We start from the raw sequence: 23,423 nt of genomic DNA, 5'->3' as shown, positions 1-23,423 counted from the left end.
AGATATTAGTTGAGATTAGTATTCATAATTTAAGTAAATATTGTATTCTATTTTTAATGATTGCAATATTAAGTGGAGAATATGATATATTGTACCTTCCACATGAGTGGTGATTTTTTTTGTAGGTGCAGTCATTTGTGGTTTCTTTTTAGGGGCCATTTTTTCTGAGACTCCAACTAATTAAAATATATTGAAAGAAAATCATTATTTAGTGCTTTACTATATGTTTTATGCAGGATTGCAGTAAAATAGCTGATGTTTTACCTTCCACATGGTCAGTATCTTCTCTCTTAGGTACAACAGTTGTTGGTTTCTCTTCAGGGATATGTTTTTTTGTCATATCTATTAAATGAGATATGTTTTGCTATTAGAATATTACTGGTATTGGGCTATACCCTTTAGTGAGTGATGGACCCAAATGAGAAAACAAATATTATTATGCAACCTCAAGTTCTATTTTAGACAAAAAGGTAGTGGTTTTTGCTACTTGGGATATCCAGTAAATTATACATAATTGTTCACTATTAGTACTTGGATAGGGTGATGAGTAAAGAGTTTAATGGCTTCATGATTGAGGACTATGTTATACCTTCTTTAGAGAAAGAAACATTTCCTTCGGGTATAGATAGTTGTAATTTCTCTTCAGAAAAATGGGGAGTACCACCTAAATTAGACACATTAAAATATCATTATTCTTTGAATTTTGAATGATTGACATGTTTCAATGACTGGATGGTTGGAATGAAAAACTAGAGTTGAAGACTATGTCCCTTCCATGTGGGAAGTGACTTCAATTTTAGACATGTCCAGCTGTGAGTAGTGTTAAAGCCACATTTACACAGCACAGCACTGCAGTATATATGAAAAGTCAATTTATTCCTTCCTGAAGGAATAAATGAACTTATTGTTATATATGCTACAGTGCCATGCAGTATGACTGTGGCTTTACGCTACTCACACCTGGACAGTAGATTTTATTGGTACAAGGGGCTGTATCCTATTCATAGTGTTTTGCCTATCACCGTGTTTGAATTTAATAAATTTTTTAATGTGGAGCGCCTACACTATTTGTATTCTTGACAGATTTGTTTGGCTTGGTGGACTACAGGAAGCGATAGAGGAGAGGACATGGTCCAAATAGGTCCTGTGCACGGAATGGACTCTGGTGTTTTTTAAAGTGGTTGGGTGAATGACATTTATTTCTTAACTATTTAGAGTGTGGACAATCATTTGTAAATATTTGGGTGCAGTGTGCATGAGTCTTTGAAAATATACAGTATTTGTTAAGAAACTGGCTAGGAAATTAGCAATGTACTCAGTAATTTAAGATATATAATGAGAAGACAGCTTTAGTTATACCTTCTACTTCTATGAGACTAGCTTCTTTTGGATGCATAGATTTGGGGTTTCTCTCCTCAAATCAGTGATTTTGGAGCATCAACTACTTTAGACATTTAAATATTATTAGCATATGAGTTAGGAAGATATAATATGTATGGTGTAATGATTTGTTCATTGAAATGAAAATATACATATAATGATAGAGCTTCCACATAAGAAACTTCTCTTTCACATACTGTGGGTTTGTCTTTAAATATCAGTTTCTTTGGGGCATCAAACATATAAAAAATATTGTTTCTGAATAAATATGTGACATGATCATGGGTAGGTTGCTTTAATGGCGGAATGATTGCAATTAGAAGATACAAACTGTGTTATACCTTTTATGTATGAAGTAATGTCTGCTTTAGGTTCAGAGATTTTACACTTTTCTTCAGAAGACAATGTTTTTGGGATATCACCTAATTTAGGAATAGTTAAAGTTATTTTTCAAGTTATGAATATATAATGTATTTTAATGACTGATTGTCATGAGAGGACAGAAATGGCAAAGAACTACCTGCCATGTGGGAAACAGCATCTCTTTTAGTTAGAGAAACTTTGGGCTTCTCTTTAGAGTTCAGTCCTTTTGAGATATCTATCAAATTAAAAATAATGATCTTGTATAAATATTTCAATAATGCTAATTAATAATGGTGTTTAATGGATTGATGGCGGAAACGATAACTTAAGTGATTATGATATACCTTCTACATAGGTAGCAATTTCTTTTTCAGAGACATCAATTAGTGGTTTCACTTCAGGCGTTTGTCGTTTTGTGGCACCTAGGAATTTAGATGTATTAGGTTACTACTTCGAGAGGATAGTTTTGTGATTTATGAATGAAATATTAATTTTATTGACTGGATGGTTGAAATGGAAAGACAGAAATGTCAGAAGGGGTTCCTCTTTTAGATAAATGAGGTGTGGGTTTCCCTTCAGATATTTCTTTTGGGAAATGCAATAATTAAAAATACAGTTTTTGCATTAGCATTTGTTTGGAAGATTAGTAATGTGCTTTATTGACTGGATGACTGAAATGAGAGCTTAGGAGATCATGATATAACTTCCAGATGGGAGGCAACATATTGCTTAAATACAACAATTGTTTATTACTTTTATATACATTATTATACCTATTGTGTAGGCAACTTTTTTGGATGCTGTGGTTTGGGGTTTCTATTCAGAAGGCAATTTTTTGGAACATCAACTAATATAGTTACAGTATATTTAAATATCATTAGTATATGAATTATGAAAATATAATACAGTATGTATATGTTGTAATGGTTTGGTAGCTGAAATAAAATGCATTCAGATGACTAAATAGCTTCAATATGAGAAGAATCTTCTCTTATACCTATTGTGGATTTATCTTCAGACACCGGTTTCTGTGAGGCATCTAACATTGTAAAGCCATTGTTTCTGAATATTTGACATTGTCATGAATAATGTGCTTTAATGGCTGAATGATTGAATTGAGACTATACAGACTGTGATATACCTTTTCTGTTGGAGGCAATGTCCCTTTTGGGTACAGAGATTTGAAGCTTCTCTTCAGGAGATGGTGTTTTTGGGATGTCACCTAATTAAGCAATAATTGCGTAAACATTACTATTTATGGTATGACTGTGGTTTTATGACTGTATGGTTGTAATGAGAAGATAGAAATGGTGATGAACAGCCCTCTATTTTGGAAAAAACTTCTATTTTAGCTAAAGAAACGTTGGGCCTCTCTTTAGACCTCAATGTTTTTGAGATATCAAATTAAATATCATGTTTTTACATTTTCATTTTAAAAAGTAAATGATTATTGATATTATTGCCTGTATGATAGGAATTATACTTAATTGATAATGATATACCTTATACATAGGAAGCATTTTCTTTTTTAGAGACATCAATTAGTGGTTTCACGTCTGGCCTTGAAAAATATAGTTTTTGCATTTATATTTGGAAGATTATTAATGTAATTTAATGACTAGAATGAGAACATAAAAGATTATAACATAAATTCCTGATGTTATGCAATTTCTTTTTAACTGTAAATAAAACTATTTTTTGTTTGTTTTAATATGTCTATTATGTATATCTAGCAATCAGGACATGGTAATTCACTATTATTAATTGACTGAAAAATAATGTGCTTTTGTAATGAAATAAGTGTAAGAAGACAGATTATGTTATACATCCTATGTGGGAAATGACTTTGGATGCAATGGTTTGGGGGTTCCCTTCTGGAGTCAGTTTTTTTAAAACATCAACTAATTTAGACATATTTAAAGTATTAGTAGTTGAATTATAAAGATGTAAAATGTATTTTCTAACGATTTGAAGGTTTAAATGAAAACATAGAGATGATAATATGCCTTTCACATGAGAAACTACATCTCTTTCATATTTTGTGGATTTGTCTCCAGCCTCTGGTTTCTTTGTGACATCTAACATTTTAAATATATGGTTTCTGAATAAATACTTGATAGGTCATGCGTAATGTAGTTTAATGGCTGAATGATTGCACTGAGAAAACACAGACTGTGTTATACTGTACCTTTTATATAGGAAGCAATGTCTCCCTTGCATATGGATATTTGAGCCTTCTCTTCAGGAGACAGTGACTTGGGAATATCACCTAATTTAGGCATAATTTAATAACATTATTATTTATGGTATGAATGTATATTTGATTTTAATGACTGGGTGGTTGTAGTGATAAGATAGTAATGGTAAACTACCTTCCATGTAAAAAACAGATTCTCTTTTAGCTAAAGAAACTTTGGGCTTCTCTTTAGACCTCAATCCTTTTGAGATATCTGTCAAATAAAATATAATGCTCTTATTATTATGTCAACAATTAAATGAATAATGTTATTTAATGTCTGGATGGCTGGAATGATAACTTAATGGATGATGATATACCTTCATCATAGGAAGCAATTTCTTTTTCAGAAGTCTCAATTAGTGGTTTTACTTCAGGCTGTAGTCTTTTTGTGACATCTAGGAATTTAGATGTATTAGTTTACTACTGAAATGGAATTATTTAAACCAGCATTGAAAGATACATGTTAATGATTGGATGATTGGAATGTAAAGGTAAATATGAGGAGGAAATGGTGTTTTTGGAATGTCACATTAGGCATAATTGAATTACATTATTTATGGTATGAATGTACTGTATAATCTGTTTTAATGATTGGGTGGTTGTAATGAGAAGACAGAAATGGTGATGAACTACCTTCCATGTGGGAAACAGCTTCTCTTTTAGCTAAAGAAATGTTGGGCTTCTCTTTAGACCTCAATCCTTTTGCGATATCTGTCAAATTAAATATAATGCTCTTATTATTATATCAACAATTAAATGAATAATGTTATTTAATGTCTGGATGGCTGGAATGATAACTTAATAGACAATGATATACCTTCATCATAGGAAGCTATTTCTTTTTCAGAAGTCTCAATTAGTGGTTTTACTTTAGGCTGTAGTCTTTTTGTGACATCTAGGAATTTAGATGTATTAGTTTACTACTAAAATGAAATTATTTAAAATAGCAATGAAGGATACATTTTAGTGACTGGATGATTGGAATGTAAAGGTAAATATGAGGAGGAAATAGTGTTTTTGGAATGTCACATTAGGCATAATTGAATAACATTATTTATAGTAGGAATGTAAAATGTGTTTTAATAACTTGGTGGTTGTAATGAGAAAACAGGAATGGCGATGAACTACCTTCCACGTGGGAAACAGCTTATCTTTTAGCTAAAGAAATGTTGGGCTTGTTTTTAGGCCTCAATCCTTTTGAGATATCTGTCACATTAAATATAATGGACTTTTGCATATTATTTCAACAATTAAATGAATAATGTTATTTAATGTCTGGATGGCTGAAATGATAACTTAATAGATGATTATATACCTTCATCATAGGGAGCATTTTCTTTTTCAGAAACCTTGATTAGTGGTATCACTTCAGACTGTGGTCTTTTTGTGACATCTAGGAATTTACATGTATTAGTTTACTACTAAAATGTAATTATTTAAAATAGGAATATTAAAAACAATTTAATGACTGGATGGTTGGAATAAAAAGTAAGAGATGATGAGGAGATGGTGTATTTTGGATGTCACCTTAGGCATAACTGAAAAACATTATTTATGGTATAATGTGTTTTAATGAGTCAGTGGTTGTAATGAGAAGACTGAAATGGTGATGAAGTACCTTCCAAGTGGGAAATAGTTTCTCTTTTGGCTAGAGAAACTTTGGGCTTCTCTTTAGACTTCAGTCCTTTTGAGATATCTATTAAATTAAATTAAATAGAATGGTCTTCTATTATAATAAAAAAAAATGGAAATGGATACTGTAATTTAATATCTGGAAGACTAGATAGCTGGAGACACAACTTAATGGTATACATTCTATATAGGAAGCTATTTCTTTTTCAGAGACACCCATTATTGGTTTCCCCTCATGCTTAAGAATTTAAATGTAATACTTTAATGCTAAAAAAATAATAATTATTTGACCAATGAATGAATGATACTGTACATTTTAATGACTGGATGATTTCTAATGAAAAGGAAAAGATAATGATTATATACCTTCCATGTGGGAAGCAATTCCTTTTTTAGACATATTGGCCTTCCCTTCAGATATTCTTACTGGGGCATCTAATAATTAAAACAATACAGTTTTTGTATTAATTATTGAGTGGAGGATTAGTAATGTGTTTTAATGTCTGGAAGACTTGAATTAAAACTTATAAGATCATCATATAACTGCCAGTTGAGCAGTAACTTCTCGTGGATTCTTTTTATGCATAATATTACTTCACTTAATTGACTGGAAAAAGAGCAGATTGCCTTAGTAACTAAATAGAGGCAATGAGCAGATAGATTATGTTATACCTTTTATGGGGGAAACTCCCCTAGATGCAGTGGGTTTCCCTTCAGATATTTCTTTTGGCAAATCTAATAATTGAAAAATATAGTTTTTTTGGATTAGTATTTGACTTGCAGATTATTAATGTGCTTTAATGACTGACTGGAATGATGATGTAAGAAATCATGACATAATTTACAGGTTTGAGGCAACTGCTTTTTTAGACATAACTATTTATGGTTTGTTGTCATATGTCTATTATATATACATGGCAAAGAGGATGTTCATTCACTGTTAGTAACTGACCAGCAAATTAATAATGTACTTATACCTTCTATGTGGGAAATGCTTTTGGTTATATTTAGGCTGAAAATAATAAAGTATTCTGTTTTTATTTTACTGGTATAACATTCTATAATAAATAGTGTCGACGTGGTGGTGATGAGATGAAGAGTTAAAGAGTATATACCTTCTTCATAAGAGGCAGATTCTATGTCAAAAACAGCACTTTGAGGCTTGTCTTCAGGGCCCAGTCTTTCCAAGACCTTAACTACTTTAAAAATATAGTTTTATGTTAATATTTGATTAACATATAAATATGATTTAATTGTGATTAGTGTAAGAGGTAGATAAGATGCTGTACCTTCCCCGCGAGTGGTAATTTCTCTTCTAGAAAATTGTGTTGTTCCTTTAGCTGTTGATTTCTTTTGGAACACTTCTGATTATGAAGATATTAGTTTAACATTAGTATTTGACAAAATAGTTGAGTTCTAATGATAAAACCATTTACATAAAGAGAAGACTGCTGATGTACCTTCTGCAGAGACTGCTGCTTCACTCTTGTCAACTTTGTGAACTTGTTCTTCATGAGCTTTCCTTATTGGCACTTCAGGTTCTTTAAAGATATTAGTATCTGAATTACTAAAATTTTCCAGAGGCTTGAACTAGAGCACACGTAAAATGTCTGTGTTAAAGTACTAAATATTACTAAATATAATGCTATTTACCTTTTACATGGGGGGCTATTTTCTTTTTAATTATTGTTACATGTTCCTCTTCTAGCAGATGCTCTTTGGCTTCTCCTGGTTCTTAAAAAATATATGTGTTTTCAATTAGATTATTTTGAAAAAACTATGTATAGGAAATTAAATGTACACGTGTGCCTAACAAAGGACATACCTGCCATATGTATATATTCCTTTTTGTGGGCAAGAACGTGAATTTCATCTTCATCCTCTGGCATCTCAGGTGCTTGGAAAAACATTTATTTTATTCAAATTAATGTCAAACTACAGAATTTGATGCATTTTTTATATTATAGAATACTGATATTTTCATCTTGTGGGCCAGAATCTGACAAGGCAATACTGGGACATGTACATCCACAACAGACAGCTAGTCATGGATGTCCTACCTCTGCTCTCTGACATAAGTTGTACATATATTAAAAAAGAGCTGCATTCATTATATTATAGAATTCTGATATTTTCTCTTTTGGGCCAAAATCTGACAAGGCAATACTGGGATATGTACATCCACAACAGCCAGCTAGTCATGGATGTCCTACCTCTGCTCTCTGATATAACATGTACATATATCAAAAAAGAACTCTTCATATTTAGTAGTTGATATATTTTTCTCAGGTAAGATTACTAATCTAATTGTACTTGTTTTTTTCCAGTACATGCTCATTGGGCGTTTTAACAGAAAATGAAAAGATATTAGTATTCTCTCAGCATTTTTTGTTTAATTTCTCATTGTAATTGTCAATGCACTTTCAAGGCTTAGTTTTCCTTCTTTCCTTGTCCTTCTAATAATGTTTTCTTCTGGGGCCAACTTCTTGGACACTTCAGAAACTTTAAAGATATTAGTATAAGTCTAAGAGTTTCTATGTATTCTTGCCCACATTGTCAGATAAATGCGTAAAACATAATCTACCTTCAATATGATGCACAATTTCTTTTTGGGAAGTAACCCTTGTAAATCTCTCTTCTTCCCTTTTGGAGATCTCTGTCATTGAAAAGATATTAGCATTGAAAAAATATAATTCCATTGTGATGATTCTCTAAATGGTAGTACTCAAGAATGAATGTGTATTTCACAATGTTATATTCATTGTAAATATACCTTCAATAGCTGGCTTTGTTTCTTTAGGCTTCAGAATTTTTTCTTCCCCAGACAATTTCTTGGGGGCTAATATTTTAGGAGCCTCAGGAACTTTAAAGATATTAGTAATAATTTAAGAGTTAGTGTGTTCTCTCAACCATATAGACACAGGCACATCAATGTAGAGAAAGAAATCTACCTTCCACAAGACCGGCTACTTCTTTTTTGGCAACTTCTTTAGGCTTCAGAATTTTTTCTTCCCCAGACAATTTCTTGGGGGCTAATTTCTTAGGAGCCTCAGGAACTTTAAAGATATTAGTAATAATTTAAGAGTTAGTGTATATACACAGGCACATGTCTATAAATATAGACACAGGCACATCAATGTAGAGAAAATAATCTACCTTCCACAAGACCGGCTACTTCTTTTTTGACAACTTCTTTAGGCTTCAGAGTTTTTTCTTCCCCAGACAATTTCTTGGGGGTTAATATTTTAGGAGCCTCAGGAACTTTAAAGATATTAGTTATAATTTAAGAGTTAGTGTGTTCTCTCAACCATATAGACACAGGCACATCAATGTGGAAAAAATAATCTACCTTCCACAAGATCGGCTACTTCTTTTTTGCCAACTTTCTCTCCTATCTTGGAGACTTCTGTCAATTAAAAGATATTAGTATTGTTTAAGATCTAAAAAAATAATAATGATTCATCAATCAAATGCTAAAACATAGTATGCAGAATACCTTGTGGGGAAGAAACTGCTTTTACTGGGATTGTAATATGTATATCTTCTAGTGTAGTACTAGGAGGTATTTCCAGTGCTTTGAAACAGATGAAATGTTTTCAGTATTCAATTGATCAATTTGTTTACACCATAAAACTAGTTCATTACTTAAGTCTATATACCTTCAAGGGGAGATGGCACTTGTTTTTGGGGAATAACAATGGGTATTTTGTCTTCTGCTCTCTTTGACCTTTCTGGCATGTGAAAGAAAGTTTGTTCTAATTTAGTATTCATGATACTGCCAAATAGTATTATCTAGAATAATGTTTCACCAAACATACTGTATATAATACCTTCAACAGGTGGAACTAGTTTTCTTCTGAAGCCTAAAACCTCAATTTTTTCTTCTGAAGTAATCATTCCAGGTATCTCAACTTGGAAGATATTAGTAGAAATTAATATCTAGCCAAATACATGATAAACATAAAATGCATATAAATGGCTAAAAAATAAATACCAGATAAATAATATACCTTTTTCAGGAGGAGCAAACTTTTTGGGAACTGCAGGAGGAACTTTTTGTTCTTGAACATGTTCTTGGAAGATCTCATGTACTTTAAAGATATTAGTAAGACTTTAGAAATAGAACAGTTAGCACCAAAGATCAATACTTTCACAACATGAAACTACACATATCATGGGGAATGTGACATATAAATTAGTGATTGATCACACTTATTGTACCTTGTGTATGGGGGGGAACTTCTTTTTTGGGAAGAGTATGAAGCACTTTCTCCCCTTGAACAGGTTCTTGAGGGATAAAGATATTAGTAAGTGTTTGGAAGCACCAAGAGGCTCACATAAGAGTTCACATATAAAAATAAATGTGGAACATTAATGGTTGACCATAAGTATGGTTCAATTTAAAAATGTTTTACTTGAGGTAACTCTGGGGGGATTATGGGTCCTTTCAAGATATTAGTATGACTTTACAAACACAGCACAAAACATAGAGCAATCAAAAGAAAAACATTTGCTTAACATTATGGAACGTGGGAGGTGGTGTACCTTTCTTTGGTGGAACACGTTTCTTATCCACAACAGGAGGAGTGATCTCTATATCTTGGATAGCTTGTGTCACCTCTTCAGTCACTTAAAAGATATTAGTTTTCCTTAAGATATTTGTAACATCACACAACAGAACAAACATACAGTGAAAACAAGACAGCATGAGTACGATAAAGAAAAGTTAGGTAAGTAGCAAACTCTTTCACAAAAAATTTCTAAACTACAGTTAAAGTAGGGATTACTATGGCTTGTAACTGATATCTACCTTTAACACTAGTAGTTACTTCTTTTGTATGAACAAATACTGCCATTTTTTCTTCCACTGCTTCTTCTGGAATCTCAGCCACTTTAAAAGAATGTGTATTTTGTTGAAGTAATTTAGATGTGGATTTGTTATAATAAAATAATTACTAAGAAATACAAATAAAATATTCAAGTTTAGGTGTTGTACCTTTTACTGGGAGTGTGATTTCTTTCCTGTGAGAAGGCATAGCTTCTTGCTCTTTTGGGGTAATTTTCTTAGGCAATTCTGGTACTTTAAGAAGGAAGTAGACTATGATTTAGTTGCTAGCCTTGCGCAGTCAAAATTCTATAACTTAGACTCCTCTAGACATTTAGTGGGCAGTGAGTAATGCATTCTATTGCTGAGTATTATTATTATTATTATTATTATTATTATTTAAACAGAAAACCTTTCATTACACGAACCTCTAAAAGCTGGCAGGCTTTATCTCTGCCCCCACCCACCCTTCACAGTTAGAACATATTTTACATTTTGCAATGCCTCAAATATGTTTTCTTTTGTCCACCCACATGATATCTATTTTGTTATTATTATTATTATTATTTGGTAGCACATTAGAAAAAGTATACTAATAGTAAAATAATAATGTTATGGGCATTAATAGGAAAAAAATAGTTTACATAGGAAACAATACATTTTTACATGATTCTTCCCATTTTTTGTTTCACATAATCAATAATCAAAGATATTTATTCCAAAATGTAATCAAGTAGTTCTCTCAAGTATAGTACTGTGAAAGATGTGCACTTATTGCAAGGTCAAATACACATTTTTAGGACCCAAAGTTCTTAGTTTGGGAAAAATGTGAAGCATTATTGTATTAGTCATCTTGTTTTAATGGCAATTGAATTATAAAGATTATTCAATTGTAACAGTTTTAGGAAGCAGTTGAGGGAAAATTGATTGATATGTCTATGTAGTTCATACCTGCCTCACTGCATCTACCTTACTAACTAACATGTTAGCAGTATTAATATGGATAGTGCCAATACCTTTGGGTGGAGGCGTAGGAACCGGAGGAACCTCCCTCTTAGAAATAGGAGTAGTTATTTTCTGCTCAGGTGTTACTTTAGGGGGAGCTTCTGGCACTTTAAAGATAATATACAGGTTTTAGTAACCTCTTCTTTGATAGAAGACTATAATAAAACTCACAGTACACTACTTGTATATAACACACACATACTATAATGTACCTTTGGCTCGAGGTACTTCTTTTTTAAAGGGTTTAAGTTGCACTTTTTCTTCTGGAACAGGCACTTTAAAGATATTAGTAATAGTTCAGTTTTCCGAGGACAAAAAAACAACACACAATGAAACAAAACAAGTAAACATTTGAAATAATCTGTATACCTTCAGCTGGTCTTGGTCTCTTATGTATAATTGTAGACTTTTCTTCAGGTACAGGTATCACTGGTGGTTCTGGTACTAAAAATATTGTATCTAATTTACTAACTGTCAAATTATATATTTTATAATTGTAATTTTAGAGTACAACAATAAAGAGACTAAGAAGAGACAAATATTGTGATCTCTAAAGATGGAACATTTGGCCAGGTTCTGGGTATATAAGGCAATTGTATAACTTTGTAAGATGAGTTCCATCAATCGCATCCAAAGATTACATCTCTTATGATCAATGCTACAGCCAAATTGATGAGTCACAAGTACGTTTGTCAACTTCATAAAGATTTGGTCTAAAAAGGTCAAAATAGTAAAAATGGAAACTTTTAAGTAAAATTGTGTCTATTGAAAATACAACTAGTAGTATTACCACCACCACCACCATATAAATGTATTTCTGTACATACAGTAACTCAGTTCTGATGGTAATGTTTCTATTCTCTAAACATCAAGATTATGCTAGCCACTGTAGCTCATTAGCTGGTTCATTGTCTTATCTCTTTAGACAAAGCCTTATATATTTTGCTGGGGGATGTTGTATGCACATACAGTAAGTAGGTGTAAATGTTAGTGTAATTTGTCGAAATAAATGACAACATATAAACACATAAAGAAGCAAATACAATGCTTGAAGATGTTAATAAAACTGGATTCCAAGATGTATTTCAATTAATACCTTTGACTACAGGAGTCTTTTTAGGCAATTCAATGAACTCTTCTGGCTCTGGTGACACGGCCTTCCAAACTTCAGACACTTTAAAAATATTGTACGCCTTTAGTAACTTTTATATATTTCTTATGATGACAGCAAGAAGATTTTAAAGAGGTTTTTGTAGACTTTTGATGTTTGAAAGCTTTGATTTGCAGCATTCAACATGTGGCTGTTTAAATACTTTTTTTAACATTCATTCTAAAACAATGCAAAATATATAAAAATAAAGGAAATATTCAATCTGTGATTTGTTCTAACAATACTTCTTCCCTTTGAAGAGTTGAATTTGTTACGATGAAGATCAGAGAAGACTACACCATTTCTTCGATTCCTCTATGACCAAAATGTAAAATATGCATAACTTACATATGCCCAATTAGTAATATAATTTTTGAGTATTTTTGTCTATAGTAAACACTACAAGGACATATAGAATGATATTTATATAATGCAGATTTTGAATAACTATTGTAGGAGTTGACATCTCTTATGTACCTTTAATAGGTGGAGCTTCAGGAATAACCTTTGCCACTTTTTCTTCAGGAACAATCTTCCTAGGTGCTTCAGGCACTTTAAAGAACACCAAACTCTTGTTAAGAACATGGAAACCACTCAGAGATAACACAGTAAGTAATGATGACCAAAACAAACTGACAATGAAACCAACAGGTACAAAAACAATTAATAGCAAGATTTCTCAAGAAGAAAGAAGCATCACCATGTACAAACACAAAACTAAGACATGACACAAAGACCATAAGAGATAATATAATGTTAATTTCACAAATATATACCTTTAACTGGAGGTGCCTCCTCTTTTTTAGGTATAGGTACCTTCTCTTCTGGGACAAACCTCTTAGGTGGCTCAGGCACTTAAAAAATATTTTAGATATTTTAAGATTTTTGGAGTTCATGTTTGTAAACCACATTAATAAAGAAAACATTAAACAAACACACAATATATATCTGACTGCTACATGCAGTAGCATCATTTATGAAAATCATTTAGATGTGGAGGTTTACCTTTGGTAGGGGCAACCTCTTCCTTTTTAGGAGTGGGAACTGGTTCTTTCATTTCAGGAACCGGCTTCTTCCTCAATTCAGGAACTTTTAAAAAAAAATATTCTAAATTTTTGGAAGTACTCTGTTCACTTCCTCTACATAAAAACCCCACAAAGACCACTAAATAACTAATTATTATGATAAGTAAGATTAAAAGATAGCTGAAGACATGGACTACTGTGAAAGTATGAATGATTTGAATAAAATTAGCATGTTATATCAATAGTAGCAGGAAAATGGGACTGTTTCTAAAAAGCCAACCAGTTATGGCAGTCATGGAGTATTTTTGTTTGTTACTAAGCAGCACAAGAAGATGGAACATGTGTGCATGACAACTATAATGAGCTGTTATTATTACAGAATTAGCTTTTGTATTACACAGTTCATATACCTTTAAAAAGTGGAGCTTCCTCAGGGGGCTTATGCTCTGGAACCTCTTTTCTACGTCTATCTATCACTTTAAAGATATAAGTTTGGTTCATATATTTGTTTATGTAAGGTTTACTTTACAAGTATGTAAGAAGGACAAATGTACCATGACACACACTGTACAATAAGAGAGAACTAGACAAAACAAACAGTACATTAAACAATAACGTAGTTTCATCAAGTGAGAAGAAAAGAGTGAAAGTACCTTTGGCCAGAGGTGCTTCTTCTTTCTTTGCCACCGGAACTGACACTTTCTCCTCTACTTTTTTGGCCACTTCAAGAACTTTAAAAATATATTTACTCATAAGATTGGCTTTACAAGTCTAAAGACAGCTAGACATGTATAACATGAGACACCCCAAGAAATACAACACTGTAAGACACAGAAGAACACTGACAAAACATCAAGGGTCAGTTGACTTAACATTAACTGGAAAACAACATTTAATTCATAGTGAGAGGGTAAAGCACAACCCTTAGCAAATCTTTTCAGGTATTTATGTTATTACATAAATTATTAAGTAAATGCTAATACATAAACATACATGATGCTAAAAATAAAAGTTAAGGCTTGTGAATGGAAAATGTCTATCAATCCATCATGAAAGATGTTCTACCTTTAGGAGCTGGCACTTCTTTTTTAGGAACAATTTGGTCCACTGGAGGAACTTTCTTGGGTATTTCTGGTGCTTTAAGAATATGTTTGAATTTTAGTGGTATGCAAGAAAACAGAAGATTTTTTAAAAAGGTACCAGATGAGATAAGTGTGAATTGTACCTTTAGGAACTGCAACTTCCTCTTTCTTAGGCACCATAGCTGGAACCTTTTCTTCAGGGACCCGCTTATGCTCTTCTGGTACTTTAAAAAATACAGTACGATGTTTACTTGTTTTTCAGGTTAGCTCCAAAGAGATGGCTACTTACATCATACTTATAGTGGGTAGACATACTACAAAATACAGCTTTTAACTCCCAGTACAAATGTCCAATGTTTGATTTATGTACCTTTGGCTGGAGGAACCTCTTCCTTCTTGGTGACAGGAGTTGGCACTTTGTCTTCAGGTACACGTGGCTTTGGTTTTTCAGGCACTTAAAAGATATAGTATGCTTGTTGGTTTTTGCAAAATTAAGTTTTGTGAAGAAAGGATACATATATCTAGGAAACAGTGACATTAAACAGTAGCCTGTCAGTAGCCAACGTAGTGTTGATTGGATTATGCAACCACTACCAAGCCAAACACATAATAGGTACACTATCCACTTAGGTTATAGTACCTGGGATAAATTATTTCTGATATACAACATGATTGCCAACATAAAATGTATCAAGCTAGACTTTCCATGTAATCATTATTCTATAACAATCTATACTGCCACAAATACTAAACACATTTTCAACGGCAATGGATCAGTAAACATTAGCAATGTGCCATGTGTATTTTATGCAATATGCAAGGAAACACCACCACCGTTTCCCAAGACACATTGGTTGAGCTAAAAACCTAGAAAAAAAATATATTCTGCACTCATTAATGTTATTATATAATGTACTCTGCATGCCCAATCAAAGATAAATACATTGCAACTACAATGTTTAACATGTTACTGCAATATGGCTTTGTTCTTATACCTAATGAAGAATCTGATCCGTATCAAATAATACTATGACTTACCTACAAACCTAAATAAGCACAGCCAGTGCTTAACTGCTACTCACAGCATGGTTTGTTAGCAAGAGACTGGGGACAGTGGGGCTAATTCAGTAAGGATAGCAAATTCTGCTAATTAGCAGAATTTGCTATCCTTTTGTTGCATGCGGGGGGCTGCCCATTGCTGGGCAAAGCCGCCCAGCATACTGACCAGCGCCTCCCCCCTCCAACAAGCAGAAACTTGTCAGCAGAAACTAAAGATGACTCCTGCTGGCGCAGCTTAGCTGCGCCTGCAGGAGTCCCGGTGCCATTTTACCTGTCGTGGTGGCTGCATGTGATGTCACGCAGCCGCCGTGACTACGCCCCTGATATGCCCCATTCTTGCCTCACCACCCACCATTCTGGTTGTCCAGCCCCCGCAACACTCTATCTCCTCCCTGGAAATGGAGTGTTGCCCACCCCCCTGCCCCATGACCATCTCTGCCTGATTGACAGGCAGAGGTGATCGCATTTTCTGTGGACCCTCCGCAGAAAATGTGGGCGCATGCACAGGATGGGCGCTGCACATGTGCCCACATCTTTTCAGAAAAAATTCTGGTTGGGTCGCACACTGCAATCCAACCTGAATTAGCCCCAGTATTTACATTGTAGCTGGGAAGTGAAAAACAGCCTATTCTAACCTATAGGCTAATTGATTCCCTGGGGGTTATGCAATTAGCCCTGCTGAGGTCCTGAAATAAAATCCCTGATAAGTGCCATTTTTTCATGGCCATAATCACAAGCACATACTGTAGGTCTGAGAACTTATCCCGGATCCTATGTGTTTTCATCAGAAAACAGGATTTTTTTTTGGGGGGGGGGATAAAAAAAATTGTTTGAATTAAATTGCCTGAGAAAACCAAAGGGCAAAAAAATTACGGTAATGGCTGTTTTTTTTAATCACCCACAAATTTTTGGGCCACAATAGAATTCCCAATGTCATTTTAGAGATGTTTTAAATTATCCATAGCACCTAACAACTATAAGTATAGTATGAGAAGGTAGCCATACAAAACAGCTTTTTATAATTAGCACATCATGTCTAAATATGGTTTAAAATGGATCTGTAATGTAATTGGAAACTGATACTTTGCATTAACGTAAATATAATCATAAGCATTTCATCCATGGGAAAATGTGCACAATTTGATTATACTATTTGATCTTTCCAATCAAAGGGGTCAATCCAATTAGCTATGCTAACTCATGTAAGTGCAAAAAAGAGGTAACCAATTACTTGGAAGGGGCGCTCAAGCTGTGGCTCCAATTTAATAAGTGATTAGCAGCTGTCTGTATAGGCTAGTCACGCCTATAACATAATACAACCAGAATTAACCAAAAAATGAGACAGCGCTGACTGAGATGAATTGTAAGAATAATTTGCAATGTTATTTAATAATAATTATACAATAATATACATAAAAAACACATAAAATAAATGGATATCTCACTGCACTAATGAGCTCATAGTCACCATATATGGGATATTATTCGTTTGCTGCTTGATGAAATGTCCCTGTGGGATCCGCACATTCAAAAGTCCCTTATCCTGGGGTTGTAGCACAGTCCCCGGGCCGAAGAATTTATTGAAGACAACGCTGGAGGAATAGCTGTCCCAGTGGTTTGGCAATACAACGGGGGGTCCTCACCAGTAATGCATGGTAGTCTTGATATTCGGTCCTTGTTAGTGGATATGGGTGTAAATGCGCTATTTTTTCAAAGGTCCTTTGAAAAAACAGCAGGTAGCTGTGAAACGCGTCAGGTGTGAGCCTGTGTCACCTCCATTGGATATCTACTATCACTTGGACCCCTAAGGATTCCGCAAAATAGCGCATTTACACCCATATCCACTAACAAGGACCGAATATCAAGACTACCACGCATTACTGGTGAGGACCCCCCGTTGTATTGCCAAACCACTGGGACAGCTATTCCTCCAGCGTTGTCTTCAATAAATTCTTCGGCCCGGGGACTGTGCTACAACCCCAGGATAAGGGACTTTTGAATGTGCGGATCCCACAGGGACATTTCATCAAGCAGCAAACAAATAATATCCCATATATGGTGACTATGAGCTCATTAGTGCAGTGAGATATCCATTTATTTTATGTGTTTTTTAATGTATTTTATTGTATAATTATTATTAAATAACATTGCAAATTATTCTTACAATTCATTTCAGTCAGCGCTGTCTCATTTTTTGGTTAACTCATGTAAGTGTAGTTATATGCCGCACTTACAGTACTGTTAGATTTGCAACCCCATAGGCTACATACAAAAATGCATGAGTCTGGGTTGAGACAGGGCCATGGGACGGGTGAAGTAGAGTTTCTGGTGCTGTTGTGGTGGGGGGGGGGAGGGTGAGTTAATTTGATTCAGCTGAGTACCATTTGCCATTCTCCTTAAGCAGCTGTTTCTATTTACAGGACAAGTTAGCCATGGGGGTTACTTACAAACAAAGTTATAAAGTGACAATGAGCATTACATATACCAGCCAATCAGACATTTGGATTCATTGTCTAACCTGCAGTAGTTTAATAATAATAATAATAATAATAATAATAATAATCAACATCTATTGCATGTTTACACTTTTTAAGTAAATAATCTCCAAAGTCTAGAATCAGTAAATAGCAAAAGCACTTGGGACACCTGCAGTCTTCAAATAGCAAAACAGAGAAATATCATAACTAAACAACAAATATCCAAAGCTATGAATTTTGTATGCCCTAAACAGCTGTTACATTTCTCTTTACAGATGACATGTTTTATATATATTTGAAAGCTATAAATGCTTTCACAAAAACAGCAAAATCAAACAAAACAAAAATGAAGACAAAGGATATAATACTTCCATAGTATTACAAATTATACAAGATTTTCCAGATTTACCTCTCACTTATTTTTTCCATATTAAGGCACATTTATTCTCACTTTTATTCTCAATTTTATTTATTAAATCCTGATACATATCATTTATATTAATTTTACCCTTTTAAATGGGGATATCTGACACATGGATGCCGAAAGGCACCAATAAAAGCCCACCATGTTTATATTGTAACCTTTTATCTTGCCTTTATTTGTATAACAGATACAGATTTGGAATAGGATAAATCATCATGTTAGTTTATATACCTTTTGCTGCTGGTACTCTCACTTTTGGAGCTTCCTCTTCTACTCTCTTTTCAGGAGCAGCTTTTCTAAGATCCTTAGAAACTTTAAAAATATTTACATTTTTAGATATATAGACACTTAAGAAGTTACAGGGAGGTAAAATACTAACACACATAGAACATAAAACTGTATTCCCTGTATTTAAAGAAAGATTTATAAGTTAAGGCAATGGAAGTGTTTGGACATGTTAAGAGTTTTAAGATGACAACAAACAACACCAAACATGACATGGATGAAGATGGTTGAAGTAAAGAACTTGAGGCAAATTTGGCTAGGCATAATGTTGAGATGAAATCAAGAGCTAAGATACCTTCAATATGAACCTCTTCTTTCTTAGTTACAGTAATAGCTTCCCCTCTTTTTGGAACAAGTTTCTTGAGCTCCTCAGGCACTTTAAAGAGATTAGTTTGCTTAAGATGTTTCAAGATGTATATAAAGAAAACACAGAACATATACAGCACAAACTGACGATGAAGATTCCTCTAAAAGTGTCATGTGATCAGTCTATTTATTTATAAACAGCTTGCTTAGGCTTTAATGACACACAGTGTAACATTTCATAGAATGTGTGTTTGTGTGTATACAGTATATATATATATATATATATATATACACAATTTTTTTATATTTATATGTCTGTGTGTCTTACTACTACTTAATTGTAATGAGGATGTAAATGGGAGTTTTACATGTGAATAACATACTGTATGTGTTAAAAGAAATCTACACACAATAACTATAATATTATAAATGAAATCATTCAGAAATGTTGTCTTTATCCTATAGATCTATTTGTGTGGATTTTTTTTTTAATTTGACTTTTTTTTTAATTATGATTTAAGTCTGAAAACTGATTATGGAATGTTAATGGTGATTTAAAAATGTTGTAACATAATTATAGACAATGCTAAGCTTATATACCTTTAGCAGTTGGTACTTTTTTGGGAACTTCTACTTTTTTAGGAATGGTGATGGACACTTTTTCAACTGGTACTATTTCTGGTTCTGATTATTAAAAAGAATATAGTGTAAGAAATATTTTGCAGCTTCCAAATATGGATACACATACTATATACAGGAAACCGCAAAACACGCCCAACAGATACAGTACTGCATAAGACATATACGACTTTGCATGTTATTAAATACATTTTCCTGCAGAAACTGTTCTTTGATTTGTTTAGAGACAATTTTTGTCCATCTGCGTGCTACAGCAATTCCTTTTTAGGCTTTTCCACTTCTTTAAAGATATGAAGCAAATTTCAAAAGAAGGAAAGACTAACAGACACAAAACACTATGGACACAATTTTGAGAACAAACAAAGATTGTAGAGCTAACTAATATACCTTTTATTGGAGGAACTTCTTTTTTAGCAATAGTAACTTTCCTTTCTACGACAGCAGCAACAGGTTTTCCTGGCGCTTTAAAACAGTAATAAGTAATTATAATACTATTATAATAATAATAATGTGTCAATCTTGTATTAACAGAAATATGTAGCACGTTTTATTTTAATTTTTATTCTGACGTGATAAAGGAGTGTTAGCCATGATGCATCTATGCATGTAAATATATACTCAAAGCTAGAACACTATCTACAGTACTCTATACTGCTACAGTACATGTATAAGAAACTCTGTGTTGTTAAATAACTAAACAAAGAAGGGTAAGATGAAAGAGAGTAAGGTAAAGATTGTACCTTTCTCTTCATAAACAACATCTACTGCTTGGTAGAAGCTTTCTCTTTCTGCTGTGATTGATGCATCAGGTTCCTCTAAAACTTCTTCTGATTCATACATGTACTCCTCTTCCTGGTAGGCTGCTCTCCTCGTTTCATAGATTTGTTCTTTGTATCTTTCTTCTTCATGAGTAACTTCTTGCCTGTAAACTTCTTCAGAGGCTTCCTCAACATAGTACTCTTCAGCTGCCTGTTCGTATTCCTCTTCAGGGGGCTCTTCCTCATATTGCTTATCAGAAATATATTCTTCAGTTTTATAGATTTCCTCTACCTCTTCCTCTGGTTCCTCCTCATAATATTCTTCTTCAGCAGCTACAACTTCTTCCTCCTCAAAGACTTCTTCTCTTTCTTGGTAAACGTGCTCCTTGAAGATGGCCTCTTTTGTTCTGTATACTTTTTCGTACACTTCTTTTTCTTTGTAAGCTGGGTGTTCAATTAATTCAGGCTCCTCCACACTTTTTACTGCAACTACCTGAGCTTCTTTTACTTTCCTGGACACAACTGGCATTTTAAAAATACACATTGATGTTAGTACCACTACAACACTTTGTATCAGTGTTTTGTACAAAAATGTTGCAGCTAAGTATTTTAAACTGTAAACTAAGAATTTTAAAATAATTTTAAATGTTCCATTTTTCTAAGACCTAATTATCATCAGCTGACACAACTGAGACGAGAAGACATATTCAGTGTGTGACTCCTTAAACGCATAACTCTCATGTACCTGAAACTGGTGTTGTCACTTCTTTTTTGGTGACAGTTATAGTTCGTTTTTCCTCTTCTCTAACTTTCTTTGGAACTCCTGGTACTTTAAAGAGCAATGTGACATATAAAAATCACAGGCTTTACAGAACAAAGACACACAAAGTACACAAAAAATGTTGAAACACTAAAGAATACACAAGAAATTTCCTAGTAAGACAAATGTTATTTTCTTCAAAACTTTTATGTACCTGCAGGTGCTGGAGCTTCAACTTTTTTGGAAATAATACGTATCTTTTCTTCTTGTTTCTTTTCAATTTCAGGCACTTAAAGATACATTAATAAGAAGATTCATGACTTCTTTCCATAGGTAACAATTGAATCAAAGAATTCAAGAGTTTAGTAATTTTTTTTCACAGTAATTGAGATAAAGAGGATGATAATGAACAAATTGTTTCAGTGACAGGGCCCTGCTCAACTGCAGCTTTATACTAGTCCCAATATACAATTAATATTAAATAGATGTTTTCAAAGATGGAATATAATATTATGATTTAGTGAAGCTTTCTGTTAGTGTTGCTGAAGCTTGACCAAGAATAAAATAAAAAACACTTGAACTGAGGTTAAATTGCTGCTGGATTATCAAACTGTGCTTGCAATTTTGGCAAAAAGCTATTGATGTTAATAGTATAGCCAATTAATGCTGCATTAAAAAGGCAAATTTCATATATCACACTAGGAAATATTACTGCTAAACGCCCCTACAGTTAAGTGTAGTTAATATTCTCTAGGAATCTTTGTTATGACAGAAACTGTAGCTTGTTTGTACAGTATAGTACATAAGACAATCTATATAATACTTTGGTATGACATATATTGTAAATGGTTCCTATACTATAGTGTAAAAGACAAAAGAATAAGGATTATTATTTTGGTTAATGGAATGTTTTCCTAATAAGTTTGTTTCTTTTGGGCTTCCGCAAGTTTCAAGATATTAGTTTTATATAAGAATGTTTTTGAGAAAAAAATACAAAACATGCTTAAAACACTGCCATTATAGCTGCTGCCATCTTGAATTAACAAATACAGTATATAGGGTTGTCATTAAAGTGTTTGTCATATTCAATGCACATTGAAGCAGGGGAATTATATTGGATTTCATTTGGTTCTTTTAAGTAACTAAGGCAACAGACATTGATAATGCTGAAGCTTTAACAAATAAAAGTTTAACATGAAAAGAAACTAAAGTATTATACCTCTCGCTGGAGGAACCTCGGGTGTCTCATAAGTTGCTATTGGCACCTTTCCAGCAATTTTAGGTTTCTTAACAGCTTCGGGAACTAAGACATAGTAACTTATTACATTTAAGAAGTAGACAAAGACACACTATTACACAACACCATGACACCAAGAAAACATACAGTAACATTTAAACTGAGACACCATTAAAGAGAGACAACAAGTTCCTAATCCTAAACTTGAAAAGTGGAATAGATGATTGTTTGTCAGTTGAATGAGAAATATACCTTTGAGCAGGGCAACTTCCTCTGTTGTAGCGACCGGAATGGGTACTCTTTCAGGAGAGGGTACTTTCTCAGCAATAACCCTCTTTGGCATTTCAGGAACTTTGAAATAGCAATAGAATTCTGTGAGTGATCTGTGTATCCTTTGTTGCAGCGTATAAAGTACGCAGCAATTACAGTAACAAATGATCACAAAGTCAAAGCAGGGACGTACAACATAAAGTACAACACAAAAGATATATACACACAAGGGAAATCAACAGGATGTAAGAATTGTTGGTTCTAATAGCCCTTAAGTTACTATATTTGAAAGTATTATTTTGCTATGTTTATGCACATTTTATATTTAGTTTAAATAATGGTTCTATTTAGAAGCAGAAACAGTACTCAATGCATGTTAATACCACCACTGTAATTATGCTGTTATTTCTGTATCCAAAATACAGTAGAGTGCAAACACAGAAGCAAATTCTAATTCTATCAAATAAATTGTTACACAGTCTTAGCATTTGGTACACATTGGCAAAT

At 33.3% G+C, this 23,423-nt stretch overlaps 1 protein-coding gene across 29 annotated transcripts in view; it reads right to left on the bottom strand.

Moving 5' to 3' along the window:
- The window catches only part of TTN (titin), a 302,099-nt gene that overhangs the window by 120,496 nt on the left and 158,180 nt on the right, over positions 1-23,423 (bottom strand). For 16 of the 29 annotated variants that reach the window (XM_063933349.1, XM_063933371.1, XM_063933359.1 and 13 more), the window contains 41 exons: positions 22,899-22,997; positions 22,629-22,712; positions 21,624-21,698; positions 21,395-21,478; positions 20,632-21,171; positions 20,279-20,353; positions 19,853-19,936; positions 19,242-19,322; positions 18,893-18,973; positions 15,072-15,155; positions 14,845-14,925; positions 14,685-14,756; positions 14,273-14,350; positions 14,030-14,095; positions 13,600-13,683; positions 13,371-13,448; positions 13,072-13,146; positions 12,541-12,618; positions 11,814-11,888; positions 11,657-11,719; positions 11,456-11,551; positions 10,611-10,694; positions 10,425-10,505; positions 10,160-10,243; positions 9,836-9,901; positions 9,625-9,705; positions 9,445-9,525; positions 9,274-9,345; positions 9,111-9,188; positions 8,964-9,020; positions 8,771-8,875; positions 8,566-8,670; positions 8,388-8,477; positions 8,199-8,270; positions 7,440-7,511; positions 7,268-7,348; positions 7,075-7,155; positions 6,904-6,978; positions 6,730-6,813; positions 265-342; positions 96-176 (listed from right to left, as the gene is read on the bottom strand). In XM_063933349.1, coding sequence (XP_063789419.1) covers positions 96-176; positions 265-342; positions 6,730-6,813; positions 6,904-6,978; positions 7,075-7,155; positions 7,268-7,348; positions 7,440-7,511; positions 8,199-8,270; positions 8,388-8,477; positions 8,566-8,670; positions 8,771-8,875; positions 8,964-9,020; positions 9,111-9,188; positions 9,274-9,345; positions 9,445-9,525; positions 9,625-9,705; positions 9,836-9,901; positions 10,160-10,243; positions 10,425-10,505; positions 10,611-10,694; positions 11,456-11,551; positions 11,657-11,719; positions 11,814-11,888; positions 12,541-12,618; positions 13,072-13,146; positions 13,371-13,448; positions 13,600-13,683; positions 14,030-14,095; positions 14,273-14,350; positions 14,685-14,756; positions 14,845-14,925; positions 15,072-15,155; positions 18,893-18,973; positions 19,242-19,322; positions 19,853-19,936; positions 20,279-20,353; positions 20,632-21,171; positions 21,395-21,478; positions 21,624-21,698; positions 22,629-22,712; positions 22,899-22,997 — 3,741 coding nt within the window. The remainder of the gene's footprint in view (positions 1-95; positions 177-264; positions 343-6,729; positions 6,814-6,903; positions 6,979-7,074; positions 7,156-7,267; positions 7,349-7,439; positions 7,512-8,198; positions 8,271-8,387; positions 8,478-8,565; positions 8,671-8,770; positions 8,876-8,963; positions 9,021-9,110; positions 9,189-9,273; positions 9,346-9,444; positions 9,526-9,624; positions 9,706-9,835; positions 9,902-10,159; positions 10,244-10,424; positions 10,506-10,610; positions 10,695-11,455; positions 11,552-11,656; positions 11,720-11,813; positions 11,889-12,540; positions 12,619-13,071; positions 13,147-13,370; positions 13,449-13,599; positions 13,684-14,029; positions 14,096-14,272; positions 14,351-14,684; positions 14,757-14,844; positions 14,926-15,071; positions 15,156-18,892; positions 18,974-19,241; positions 19,323-19,852; positions 19,937-20,278; positions 20,354-20,631; positions 21,172-21,394; positions 21,479-21,623; positions 21,699-22,628; positions 22,713-22,898; positions 22,998-23,423) is intronic. The other 13 variants (XM_063933372.1, XM_063933373.1, XM_063933374.1 and 10 more) reach the window with 10 other exon arrangements.

Source organism: Pseudophryne corroboree, chromosome 7 (assembly GCF_028390025.1).
Source record: "Pseudophryne corroboree isolate aPseCor3 chromosome 7, aPseCor3.hap2, whole genome shotgun sequence".
Taxonomy (NCBI): Eukaryota; Metazoa; Chordata; class Amphibia; order Anura; family Myobatrachidae; genus Pseudophryne; species Pseudophryne corroboree.
This window is presented reverse-complemented; position numbering and strand designations above follow the sequence as displayed.